The following is a 13,266-nucleotide window of genomic DNA, read 5'->3' as shown; positions in this document are numbered from 1 at the left end:
TAAAGCAACAGAAATGCCCATACCTTTTGACCCAGATTCCACTGCTAACCTGGTCAAGGAGCCTATTGAACAGAAAAAAGAACCCATATGCATTGCAATATCATAGAAGCATTTTTCTGATACCTAAGAACTAGAAATAATGTAGATGTTCATCAATTGATGAACAGCTAAACAAACTGTGGTACATATTGTATTGAAATATTACTGAGCTGTAAGAAATGATGTGTGATAGATACAGAGAAGCACAGAAAGATCAACATATATATACACACACACACACACAAACATATATATGCATATATATATATATATATATAATAACTACAACAATGTAAAAGGAAAAAACCAAAATAAATTTTCAAAATGTTGTAAAATTATAAAGTATAAGCATGCCTTGAAAGAAGAAAGATGAGAAGACACTCAAATCTCAACCCTCTGAAGAAGTGGAAGGTCCACACATGTACTCTGTACCTACGTTCAGACTTTTTCAATGTATTGATCCATTGTGATTTTTTTTTTCCTCCTTCTTTTTCTCTTTTTAGATTTAAAAATACTATTCATTATATGGAATGAGTCTCTGGGAAGGGAAAAAGTAGGACACTGAAACTATAGTGATGTAATAAAATACATCAATACAAACATATCTTTAAAGAAAAAAAAAAGAGACAGAGGTACATCTCATGGTTTTCTTGCATCCCTCTCATTTCTCTTCCCAATTTTTCCTCTACTTCTCTAATTTGCTTTTCCAAACCCTTTTTGAGCTCTTCCATGGCCTGAGACCAGTTCATGTTTTTCTTGGAGGCTTTTGATGTAGGCTCTTGACTTTGTTGACTTCTTCTGGCTGTATGTTTCGGTCTTCTTTGTCACCAAAGAAAGATTCCAAAATCTGAGTCTGAATCTGAGTCTGTTTTCACTGCCTGGCCATGTTCCCAGCTAACTTACTTGACCCTTGAGTTTTTGTCGGGGTATGACTGCTTGTAGAGTATAGAGTACTTTGTTCCAAGCTTGAGGAGCTGTGCTGTTGTTTTCTGAGCTACACAGCAAGCTCTACCACACCAGCGCTACTCCTCCCCCAAGAACTGCCAACTCGGACCTGACTCAGATCTAAGCTGGCTCTGCATTCCAGCTCAGATCCCCCACTTAATTCCTCCCACCAGGTGGGCCTGGGGCCAGAAGCAACTGCAGCTGTAGTCCTCAGAGCTGCACAACCTCTGCTGCCCCCAGAGTGGTGGCTGAACTGTCAACTCCTTTCACTCTGTACCAGCAGCTTTTCCCACTAGCCTTCTCTGCTGTCTTTGGTGTTTTGGGGTCGAGAAGTCTGGTAACTGCCACAGCTCACTGATTCAGGGTGCCAAGGCCTGTTCCGCCTGGCTCCCAGTCTGATTGGTCCGCGTGGCCCATGCTGGGCTCGGCTCAGCTCCACTCCCAGGTCTGTGCAATAGACCTTACCCCGCGACCATTCAGGCTGTCCTGGGCTGGAGCCCTGCTTCCCTCTGCTATTTTGTGGGTTCTGCAGTTTCAGAATTTGTTCAGAGCCATTTTTTATAGGTATTTGAAAGGACCTGACTGGGAACTCATGCAAATCCCTGCTTTCCAGCCACCATCTTGGCTCCGCCCCCCAACAGAAGTACATCTCTTGCCCTCTGTTGGGAAAAGCACATTATCTGCTTCACTTCTAATATTTTATGGCATAATCTTTAATATGTCACATCCATTTTAAATATGTAAGGGATATATAAAAATATATAATAGGTATGGAGTAAGAAGCTGGTATAAGCCTAATTTCTGCCAGACAGCTTTCTAATTTTCCCAGATATTGTTGCTGTTTCTGCTGTTGTTGTTCTCCAGTTGTTTCAGTCACATCTCAATCCTTATGATCACATGTCGTGTTTTCTTATTAAAGATGCCGATTTGCCATTTCCTTCTCCAGTTCACTTTACAGATGATGAAACTGCAGCAAACAGCAGTGACTTCTCCAAGGTCATACAGCTAGTAGGTGTCTAAGGCTAGATTTAAACACTCAGGAACATCAATATTCCTGACTCCAAGCCCAGCACTCTATCCAAACAACCGTCTAGTTGTCCTGCTCTACCTCTTATCCAATACCAAATGGTCTGGATGCCTCTTGCTTTTTAATATAGTATGAGGTATGGAATCATTAATTCCCTTTCACTCCTAATTCTGTAAATTATTTCTCTTGATATCTTAAATCTTTTGGTTCTCCAAGTGAATTTTATCATTTTATTGGGTTCTAGTTCACAAAAATTATAATATGAAAAATTTATTTTACCATTTCTAAATATTACTGATTGAGCAAAAGTAATAAAATAAAAACCGAACATTGTACTTGCCAACCAAAAAAGACAAGAACACTTTCAGTGAAAGGGAGCCAATGGAATGCTTATCATAACAGATATATCCATTCATAAAATGTGTTGAACTCAACAAAAGGACCAATTTTCAGTTTTAGCCACTTCACAAAGAAACGACCACACAGCATTGTCTAATTTCTACAACCGAAAAGCATCAATTAACTACACTATCTAACCAAGGACCAAAAAAAAGATCATGCTCTTTCCCCCACACTTTCAACATATTCATACCATAGTACTCAGTTACTTTTAAAGACAATATTAAAGAACAAAATGTCAGCTGCTCTCAGCAAGCAGGAATTCTTTTTTAAAAACTGTATTTTGTATATGGGAGGATTTCACAAATATATCTATACACACATACACACACACGCACACGCACACACAAAATAAATGCTATAATCATAGGAAGAAAGAGTAAGTTAAAAAAATTTGAAACTTCAGAAATCTTTTACATGTATAAGACTAGTAGAATTACTTTAAAAACTGTTTTGATAATGACATTTTGATAGGGTTATTACTATTATGGCTTTATGTTTCATTCCAATACAACAAACATCAATGCAGTTTCCAAAATTTTCATTTCTATTAAAAGAGAACTTTAATAATGTTAATTTTTCACTTAAAAAAATATCAAGAATGTATTTGTAACTGTAATCACAAAGTTACAGCCATAGAAGCTCTTTTTGTCATGGCAAAGAACTGAAAATTGAGGAGATACTCACCAACTGTGGAATTACTGAACAAATTGTGGTTTATAATTGTGATGGAATACTACTCTGCTATAAGAAATGACAAGGGGAGTGGTTTTAGAAAAAATCTAGGAAGACTTATATGAACTGATGCCAAGTGAAGTAAGGAGAACCAAGAAAACACTGTACATAGTAACAGCAGTACTGTAATTATGATCAACTATGGAGACTTAGCTACTCTGATCAAGATAATGATTCACAACAATTCCAAAAAAATCCATGATGAAAAATGCTGTTCACCAAGGAGAGAGAACTGATGAACTCTTAAGTACAGACTGAAGAATATTTTTTTAACTTTATTTCTTGGCCTTTTTTTTTGGCAACATGGCTAAAATGGAATTGTTTTTCATGGCTTCACATATATAATCAATATCATATTGTTTGCCTTCTCAATGGGTGACAGGGAAAAATGAAAGAATCTGTAACTCAAATTTTTTAAAAATGAATATCAAAAAAATTTTACAGGTAATTGGGAAATATTTAATAAAATAAAAATACATAAAAACAAGAAACAGAAATACCAAAATCAGGTCAAAACAGAAAGGGAGCACTTTATATGGGTATGTAGTGGCAAACATCCCCAAAACTGTTTATTAGTTAAAAATAATGAAAAGTCTTATATCAACTTCCCTCTGTATTTACTTCTGTCATTGCTGGCGCATCTTCAGTTGTCCTGATCCATATCTGGCCATTGGACCCAGATGGTTCAGGAGGAGAAAGTGAGGCTGGTGACTTTGGAGAGTCCTCCCTCACTTAGTAACAATTCATTTGCAAGTTATGGCACATTCTTCCTGATGTCATGGTCATCTTCAAGAATGAGGGACGAACCACACACAACTTCTATCATTCAAGAATATGCCCTTATTTTTATTTTCCCGGACTGCTACAACAGTCTTCTAACAAAATCTTCCACATCTCAGTTCTTCTCTAATTCACCTTTTACATAGCTGTGAGAGACTGGCCTTGCTTATGTATCAATCTGGTCATGTACCATCTGCACAAAAATCTTTAATACTCTATTGCTGTCCAATGAGTAAAATTCGAACTCCTTCCTTTGCAGATTCTCCACAATCTGCTGCCAACCACCTTTCTTTAAAAAAAAGTCACAAAATCATAGAATCTCAGAGTAGAAGGGATACCAGAATTTATCTACCTCCAAAACTTACCAGTGTTATCTCATATAACTCCTTTCCATATACTAAAACCACACAGGATGATTATCTGTACTGGAACCCACTCTGCACTGTTCTGTCTCCATGCTGTGCATATGCTGATCCCAATTCCTACAGTTACATATGACCACCTGATTAATTCCCATACATCCATTAATGCTTCTCTCAAATATTATGCCTTCTGCAGAGGCATCCTTAATCCTTACTGGTGATTAACTGTATTTCTACTCACATTTTGTCTCATATCAATCTGGTGTACCTACAGGCATAATACTGTATACTGTTAGTTATCTTGTTTGTGTCTTATCCCCCTTCTGATACTTCAGGTTCCTTTAGAGTGGGGTACAGGTTTTATCTGCGCACCCTTCCCTCAAACCCAAGTTCCCATCACAGAAGTCTACACACAGGAAGTATTCAGCAAATGTCTGATGCTGAAGTAATAAACTATTCTTAAAAGCAAACATTTTAAAATGTCAAAGGTAAAATGTATTCCATAAATCTGTTTCTTCTTCTGTAAAATTAAAGTGTTGGATTAGATGACTTCTAAATGGCCTCTTTCAACTCTAAAACTATGTAATCCTACAATAATACACATGGAATAAAAAACTTGCAACGGACAGTCCAGAATAATCCCAGGACAAGCATTTTTAGAGCAATATAAAAAGTAAATGGTCTAAATAACTCCAAAAATTCTTCTCAGAGTCTCTGCCCCTTGAAACATTTTCATGCCTATTCCAGCAGAGAATAAGCACTAAACAACTCTGAGCAAAGATCAGTGATGCACATCCAGAAAGCAAATTCACTCATAGCAGTGGGAAAAGAAAACAGATTTCTATGACCATTAAAATCTAAAAATGTCTTTTGAGTGGGGGATGATTTTATACCATAACACTATCAATTCATCATAAGCTTTGAGAAAAACAGAAAGAGGAAATATGAGAAAAAGCTCAGTGGTTTAAAGGCACATATAGCCTTAAGGAAATATTATCCTACTAATAGAGAAATTTCTTTATAATATTTTTGAACATTTATTAGCACATCTCCCTTTTAGGTATGTTAGGGGATAGAGAGTTTACAAAGGTATTTCAGTAAACTAAAACAAAAGTTTTTTAGAAAGTAGTTGGCTTTTCCCTTTTTTGTAAAATGTATCGTGTGGCACTATTATTCCCAAGGACTGAATGAATGAGGATTGAAAAGAGATCTAAGTTTTCATTTAAGCCAATTATGACAAAGGAAGAAAGAAGAAAGTGATAAATGTTTTATATGTTGATGTTGAACTGTGATTCTATTTTGTTTCAGGATTACTATGTTTCATTAAAGAAAATTAAAATAGAAAATATATTTCTTTTTATAATCATGCCCTTCAAATAAACCTAGGTTTCTAAAATAGGATGATAGCTATTTAGACTTGAAGAGGTGGGATGGATATTACAATGACATCACATATTTAGTCTTGAGGCCATATAAATCAAATCATTTGAAACATTTTCTTTCTTGATGTCAGAATATGAACTGCAGCTATCAGGATGGTTCTAAGACATATTCTTTTGTATAAATAATTTGCTATTGAAGCAATGTTGGGAATCATTACCGTTCAGTAATATCCAGACTTAAGCCCTAAAGTCAAACTGAATGATGATGAACTAGAGTACAAATTGCCTATTTTTTAAAGATACATGTCAAAAAATATTTGTTAAATAGTTTATATATCTCCATTTTGTGAAATGATGGACAAGGGGGAAGAATAAATATATACCATCATCCTCTTAACTCCAATGGGGTCTTATCAGGATACTTAAACAATTATTTCCTTATTACTCAAGAATATTATATATAGCAAATTGGTGGATAATTTAAAGAAGTCAACATATTCCATGTTCTAGAATGAGTATCAAAGATGACTAATATAAAAAAATATAGTTATAAAGTAGTAATGTGTGATAGGACTGGAATCTTGAAAAATGTGATGAGTCAAAAAGCATTTATTAAGAACCTACTGTGTGCCTGGCACTGTTGTGCTTAGGCACTGTGCTAAGAGCAAGGGATACAAAGAAAGGTAAAAACACAGTTCAACATCTCAAGTGGTTGATAGTCTAATGGGGAAATTATGCAAACAACTATGTATATACAATCTATAAATTAACAGTGTAAAATAATCTCAGGGCAATCCCACATAGCTCCACTGCTTTGAGGTTTTTCTGACTTTTCCACAATGCCCCCAGGAAGCCCATTATTGGGAAAACTTCATTATCCTGAAAGATCGCATCAGCCCAGGTACTCCATCTCATCGTTACCCTCTATCCCTCCAATTGGAGTGTGGATTCATGAACTCCAAAACCTCCCTTTAGCAAGGGAACTCGGCTGAAAACATGCCTTTCTCCTACACCACCTCACCACCCCACTTTTCGGGTTGATTTTTTTTGTGTGTTTTTCTCTATTAGATCGTAAGCTCTAGTGAAGAGAATATCTTTCCTTTTTGGATTTGGATTCCCAGCACTTATGGTGCCTGGCACATACCAGGTACTTAATAGATATTTATTGGTTGTTTACTGATTGGTGGACTGATTGATCAAAAGGACAAAGAAAGGCCTCCTATAGAAGGTAGGATTTTAAGCTGACTCTTAAAGGAAAGTCAGGACATTCAAGAAGAGGAAGTGAGGAGGGAGAGCACTCCACCCATGGAAGACAGATAATATAAAGGTAGAGAGAGCTGCAAAATGATGTATCTATAGAATGCAGGGAACAGCAAGTAAGAAAATATAGTTGGAGACAGAAGGAGGGAGGGAGGGAGAGATCACCAAAAAATAACTTTTTAATTGCACAAGAGAACAGAAATCCAGAAGAAACTACAGACAAGAAAGACACCTTAGAAAGTTACATACTGAAATTATCATATAGGTTCAAAGAAAAGTACGTTATACAAAAGAGATTCACATTTTCACGTAAAATTCTTTTTTTTTCCTGCTCTATTGGGTATAGATAGGTGCTCATCTCACTGTTTGTTAAGGCCAGAACAAAAATAAAAGAAAAAAATTAAGTCAAACTCCTAATATTTCTTTGTATTATATTACATTGAGTAATGGGGGGAAATGTGCCCTTTTAAATAAGAATAGAGAATATTTAAAATCGGTGGAGTACATAGTTTATCTTAGTTACAATACCTTGAAATTATGTAACACATTTCTGAGATATTTAAAGGATTCCATTTTCTAAAGTCATTGTGATTATATGAAAAAAATTCAACTCTACAGCCTTCAAAAACAATTTAGCCTGAACAATTTGAGAACATAAAAGCAGAATGACACTAATCATTTTAAATAGTGTTTTAAAGTAATGTTTATGGGAAAGTTGGGTACTAAATTGTAAACTTCATCTACAAATGGAAAACTAATGACTCAAAACTAATATTTTTTAAAAGAAAAGTCGATCAGTGAACCAGAATACATATACAAGATACAAAAACAAATGCAGTAGGGACATCACTTGCCAAAAATTGGTGCAAAAATCTCACAGCAATTTGGTAGACACTAGATTTAGACCAGTACCTCACATGTTCCACCAAGGTAAGTTACAAATGGTTACATGACCTAGATATAAAAGGGTATATTGTAAACAAATCAGAGAAGCAAACAAGAAATTATCTGTTGAATTTATAGAGAAGGGAAGAGTTCACAACTAAACAAGTACAAAATATCACACAAGATAAGATGAATTTTGATTATATAAAATTAAAAAGATTTGCACAAACAAATTTAATGTAGTAAAAATAAGAAAGGAAATAGGTAACTGTGAAAAAATCTTTGTAGCCAGGTATCTCTCTCTCTGACAGCTAGGTGGCACAGTGGATAGAGTGCTGGGCCTAGAGTCAGGAGCACCTGAGTTCAAATTTGATGTCAGATACTTCCTAGCTGTGTGACACTGGGCAAGTCACTTAACCCTGTTAGTCTCTGTGCCTAATCTGTAAAATGAGATGGAGAAGGAAATGAAAAACCATTCTAAGTATCTTTGTATCTCCAGTACCCAGTATCATATCCAAGATATGTAACAAATTGATTGAGATTTTTACATCACAGCCATTCATTTTTAAAAGTAAAAATCCAATCTATCACAAGCAAATGAAAAAAAAATGATCTAAATCACTAATAATTAGAAAAATTCAAATTAAAGCAATTTTGAGGTTCCATGTAAGGCCTATGAGACTGGAAAGATAGCAAAAGAAGAAAATGGCGGAGTCAAGATGGCGGCTGGAAAGCAGGGACTTTGTGTGAGCTCCCTGCCAGGTCCCTCCAAAAACCTATAAAAAATGGCTCTGAACAAATTCTAGAACTGCAGAACCCACAAAATAGCAGAGGGAAGCAGGGATCCAGCCCAGGACAGCCTGGATGGTCACTGGATAAGGTCTATCGCGCACAGAGCGGAGGGGAGCAGAGCCCAGGGCCAGCAGTGGCAGAACCAACCAGACCAGGAGCCAGGCAGAACAAGCCCTAGCGCCCCGAAATCAGTGAGCTGTGGCAGTTACCAGACTTCTCAACCCACAAACTCCAAAGACAACAAAGAGGCTGGTGGGAAAAGCTGCACGGGACAGAGTGAAAAGAGTTTGCAGTTTGGCCACCACCCCGGAGACAGCGGGGGGAGATGCAGCTACAGAACTAGAGCTGCAGTTGCTTCTGGCCCCAGGCCTACCTGGTGGGAGGAATTAAGTGGTGGATCAGAGCAGGAGTGCAGAGCCTGCTTAAGATTTTCATCAGGTCCGGGTTGGTGGTTCTTGAGGAAGGAGGAGTGCTGGTGTGGCAGAGCTGGCTGTATAGAAATAGCTCTGAAATCAACGGCGCATCCCCTCAAACTTGGAACAAAGGACTCTATACTCTACAAGCAGTCATATCCTGCTGAAAAACTCAAGGGTCAAGTAACTTGGCTGGGAATATGGCCAGGCAGCGAAAATGCACTCAGATTTAGGCTCAGACTTTGGAATTTTTCTTTGGTGACAAAGAAGACCAAAACACACAGCAAGAGGTCACCAAAGTCAAAGAGCCTACATCAAAAGCCTCCAAGAAAAACATGAACTGGTCTCAGGCCATGGAAGAGCTCAAAAAGGATTTGGAAAAGCAAGTTAGAGAAGTAGAGGAAACATTGGGAAGAGAAATGAGAAGGATACGAGAAATCCGTGAAAAACAAGTCAATGACTTGCTAAAGGAGAACCAAAAAAAAATACTGAAGAAAACAACACCTTAAAAAATAGACTAACTCAAATGGCAAAACTGCTCCAAAAAGCCAATGAGGAGAAGAATGCCTTGAAAGGCAGAATTAGCCAAATGGAAAAGGAGGTCCAAAAGACCACTGAAGAAAATACTACCTTAAAAATTAGATTAGGGCTCACTGTGCGGCGTTGTGGGTGTGTAGCAGGGCCAGAGCAGGGGCCGGGCCGGGGCTGCAGCGGAGCCTGGGCCGGAGTCATGTCGCAGGGGCACAGCCACGGTGGGGGCCGCGGCTGCCGCTGCGCCGCAGAGCACGAGGAGCCGCCAGAGCAGCGCGGCCCGGCCTACGGACTCTACCTGCTCATCGATCTGGAGCGCCTGCAGTGCCTCAATGAGAGCCACGAGGGCAGCGGCCGCGGAGTCTTCAAGCCGTGGGAGGAGCGGGCCGACCGCACCAAGTTTGTAGAAAGTGATGCTGATGAAGAGTTGCTGTTTAATATTCCGTTTACAGGTAATGTTAAACTGAAAGGAATCATTATTATGGGAGAGGACGATGACTCGCATCCTTCAGAGATGAGACTGTTCAAAAACATTCCACAAATGTCTTTTGATGATACAGACCGAGAACCTGATCAGACTTTTAGTCTAAATCGAGACCTCACCGGAGAATTAGAATATGCTACAAAAATTTCTCGTTTTTCAAATGTCTATCATCTCTCTATTCATATTTCAAAAAACTTTGGTGCTGACACCACAAAGGTGTTTTATATTGGACTGAGAGGAGAATGGACTGAGATGCCTCGACATGAGGTGACTATCTGCAATTATGAAGCATCAGCTAATCCAGCAGATCACAAGGTCCAGCAGGTCATCCCACAGACACACTTCATTTCTTAAAGGCAAGCTGGGGCTCCCACAGAAGCTTGTGTTCAGTGATGATGTCAGACAATTGTTTTGGAAGGAAAAAGATGGGGCTTGAGAGAGAATGGCTTTTGCAGCTTCCCCTGAAGCTTTGTTGCTGGGGGCCTGAAAACTGAGGACACCAAACCATTGGCAAGAGCTACTGGATTGTTGAAGACAGTTTGGCACTTTGGGCACTGTAGAAATTGGGTCTTGAGCCTGTTGGAAATCTGAAAGTCATGGATAACCCTCAATTTCCCAGTTTGGATGTGGCTATGGACTCTCTAAGTGTTTTTATCCCTTTGTGGCAGGACTTGTGTGTAACCTTTTTAAAAATCAGTGATTTACCACTCCTGGGTTGCCTGTAGCATTCCAAGATCTTGAGATTTTGTTCATGGTGTTTGCCAGTAAGATCTCCATCTTGAAACATCTCTTTTTGCTTGCTCCCTACTGTTTGTGTGAAGTATTTTGTGTTCGTTGTGGCTAAGCCACTCAGGTCTACCAGGTAGCTGCTACCCCTTCTTGAAGTACCCTGGGATTGTGGCTATAAAGCTAATCTCTTGATCACATTTACAGCTTTGCACCCTTTCTTCCTGCCCCAGAGGGGCAGTGTGTGCTGAAATTGTTCACATGGCTATGGCCATCTTGGTGGTGACTTTGGGATTTAAGAAAAGTGCTGTTTATGGCATGATGCTTAATGCTTCTTAGAAAACAGAAATCTTTGAGCTCTTCTGTGCACAGCTTTCTATTCCCTGTGACTAAGAAGCTTCCTAATAAATCCACACCAGACATTAAAAAAAAAAAATTAGATTAGGGCAAGTGGAAGCTAGTGACTTGATAAGAAATCAAGATATTATCAAACAGAACCAAAGGAATGAAAAAGTGGAAGACAATGTGAAATATCTCATTGGAAAAACCACTGACCTGGAAAATAGATCCAGGAGAGAGAATTTTAAAATTATTGGACTACCTGAAAGCCACGATCAAAAAAAGAGCCTAGGTATCATCTTTCAAGAAATTATCAAGGAGAACTGCTCTGATATTCTAGAACCACAGGGCAAAATAGAAATTGAAAGAATCCACAGATTGCCTCCTCAAAAAGATCCCAAAAAGAAAACTCCTAGGAATATTATTGCCAAATTCCAGAGCTCCCAGATCAAGGAGAAAATACTTCAAGCAGCCAGAAAGAAACAATTTTTGTACTGTGGAAAAACAATCAGGATAACACAGGATCTAGCAGCTTCCACATTAAGGGACTGAAGGGCTTGGAATATGATATTCCGGAGGTCAATGGAGCTAGGATTAAAACCAAGAATCACCTACCCAGAAAAACTGAGTATCATGCTCCAAGGCAACATATGGACTTTCAACAAGATAGAGGCCTTTCAAGCTTTCTCAGTGAAAAGACCAGAGCTGAATAGAAAATTTGACTTTCAAACACAAGAATCAAGAGAAGCATGAAAAGGTAAACAAGAAGGAGAAATCACAAGGGACTTACTAAAGTTGAATTGTTTTGTTTACATTCCTACATGGAAAGATGATGCATATAATTCATGAGACCTCAGTATTAGGGTAGCTGAAGGGAATATACATATATATATAGAGAGAGAGAGAGAGGGCACAGGGTGAGTTGAATATGAAGGGATGATATCTAAAAAAACAAAATCAAATTAAGGGATAAGAGAGGAATATATTGAGAGAGGGAGAAAGGGAGAGATGGAATGGGGTAAATTATCTCACATAAAAGTGGCAAAAAAAAAAAGCAGTTCTGTAGGAAGGGAAGAGGGGGCAGGTGAGGGGGAATGAGTAAATCTTGCTCACCTCAGATTTGACCTGAGGAGGGAATACCATACACACTGAATTGAGTATCCTACCCCACAGGAAAGAAGGAGGAAGAAGATAAAAAAGGGGGGACAACAGAAGGGAGGGCAGACGGGGAGGAGGTAATCAAAAACAAACACTTTCAAAAAAGGACAGGGTCAAGGGAGAAAATTCAATAAAGGGGGATACGTTAGGAAGGAACAAAACACAGTTAATCTTTCACAACATGAGTATTGTGGAAGGGCTTTACATAATGATATGCATGTGGCCTATGCTGAATTGCTTGCCTTCTTAGGGAGGGTGGGTGGGGAGGGAAGAGGGGAGAGAATTTGGAACTCAAAGTTTTAAAAACAGACATTCAAAAACAAAAAAAAAAAGTTTTTGCATGCAACTAAGAAACAAGATACACAGGCAATGGGGCATAGAAATTTATCTTGCCTTACAAGAGAAGAAGAGAAAGGGGGATGGGAGGGGAAGTGGGGTGACAGAAGGGAGGGCTGACTGGGGAATGGGGCAACCAGAATATACACCATCTTGAAGTGGGCAGGAGTGTAGAAACAGGGAGAAATTCAAACTCTTGTGTAAATCAATGCTGAAAAGCAAATATATTAAATAAATAAATAGATAGATAGATAGATAGATAGATAGATAGATAGATAGATAGATAAAAAGAAGAAAATGACAAATGCTGGAGAGGCTTTAGAAAATCAGGTACACTAAAGATCAGTAAGTGAAGGTGTGAATTTGTATTAATACTCAATTGAAAAGTCATAAATGTACCAAAACTATCTGCAGATATGATGACATATATAGGCTATATATAGAATTTGTCTTATTACATTAAATTAAATCTAGAAAAATGTAATCACTGAAAAACACATTAGGTAGCTTATCCAAATGAAACATGTGTTTTCCTGCACTCAACTGGCACAATAGAATACTAGATGTGTAAATGTTATTTTGTACATATATGTAAAAATAATTTGTTTTTAATCATTGTAATCAAAAAAGTTTCTCCAGCTGTCTGCTGCTGAAGAACTTTACAAAGCAAGTC

At 38.1% G+C, this 13,266-nt stretch overlaps 2 protein-coding genes across 4 annotated transcripts in view; one reads left to right on the top strand and one right to left on the bottom strand.

Moving 5' to 3' along the window:
• Nucleotides 1-13,266, bottom strand: part of KDM4C (lysine demethylase 4C) — a 507,818-nt gene that overhangs the window by 280,785 nt on the left and 213,767 nt on the right. The window lies entirely within an intron of this gene.
• On the top strand, nt 9,750-10,983 carry LOC118830883 (PITH domain-containing protein 1-like). Its single transcript, XM_036737953.1, has one exon. The coding sequence runs from the start codon at nt 9,750-9,752 to the stop codon at nt 10,386-10,388; it is 639 nt and encodes a 212-aa protein (XP_036593848.1). The 3' UTR covers nt 10,389-10,983.

Source organism: Trichosurus vulpecula, chromosome 9 (genome assembly GCF_011100635.1).
Source record: "Trichosurus vulpecula isolate mTriVul1 chromosome 9, mTriVul1.pri, whole genome shotgun sequence".
NCBI lineage: Eukaryota > Metazoa > Chordata > Mammalia > Diprotodontia > Phalangeridae > Trichosurus > Trichosurus vulpecula.
Note: the sequence above shows the minus strand (reverse complement) of the source record. Positions and strands in the feature narration are given on the sequence as shown.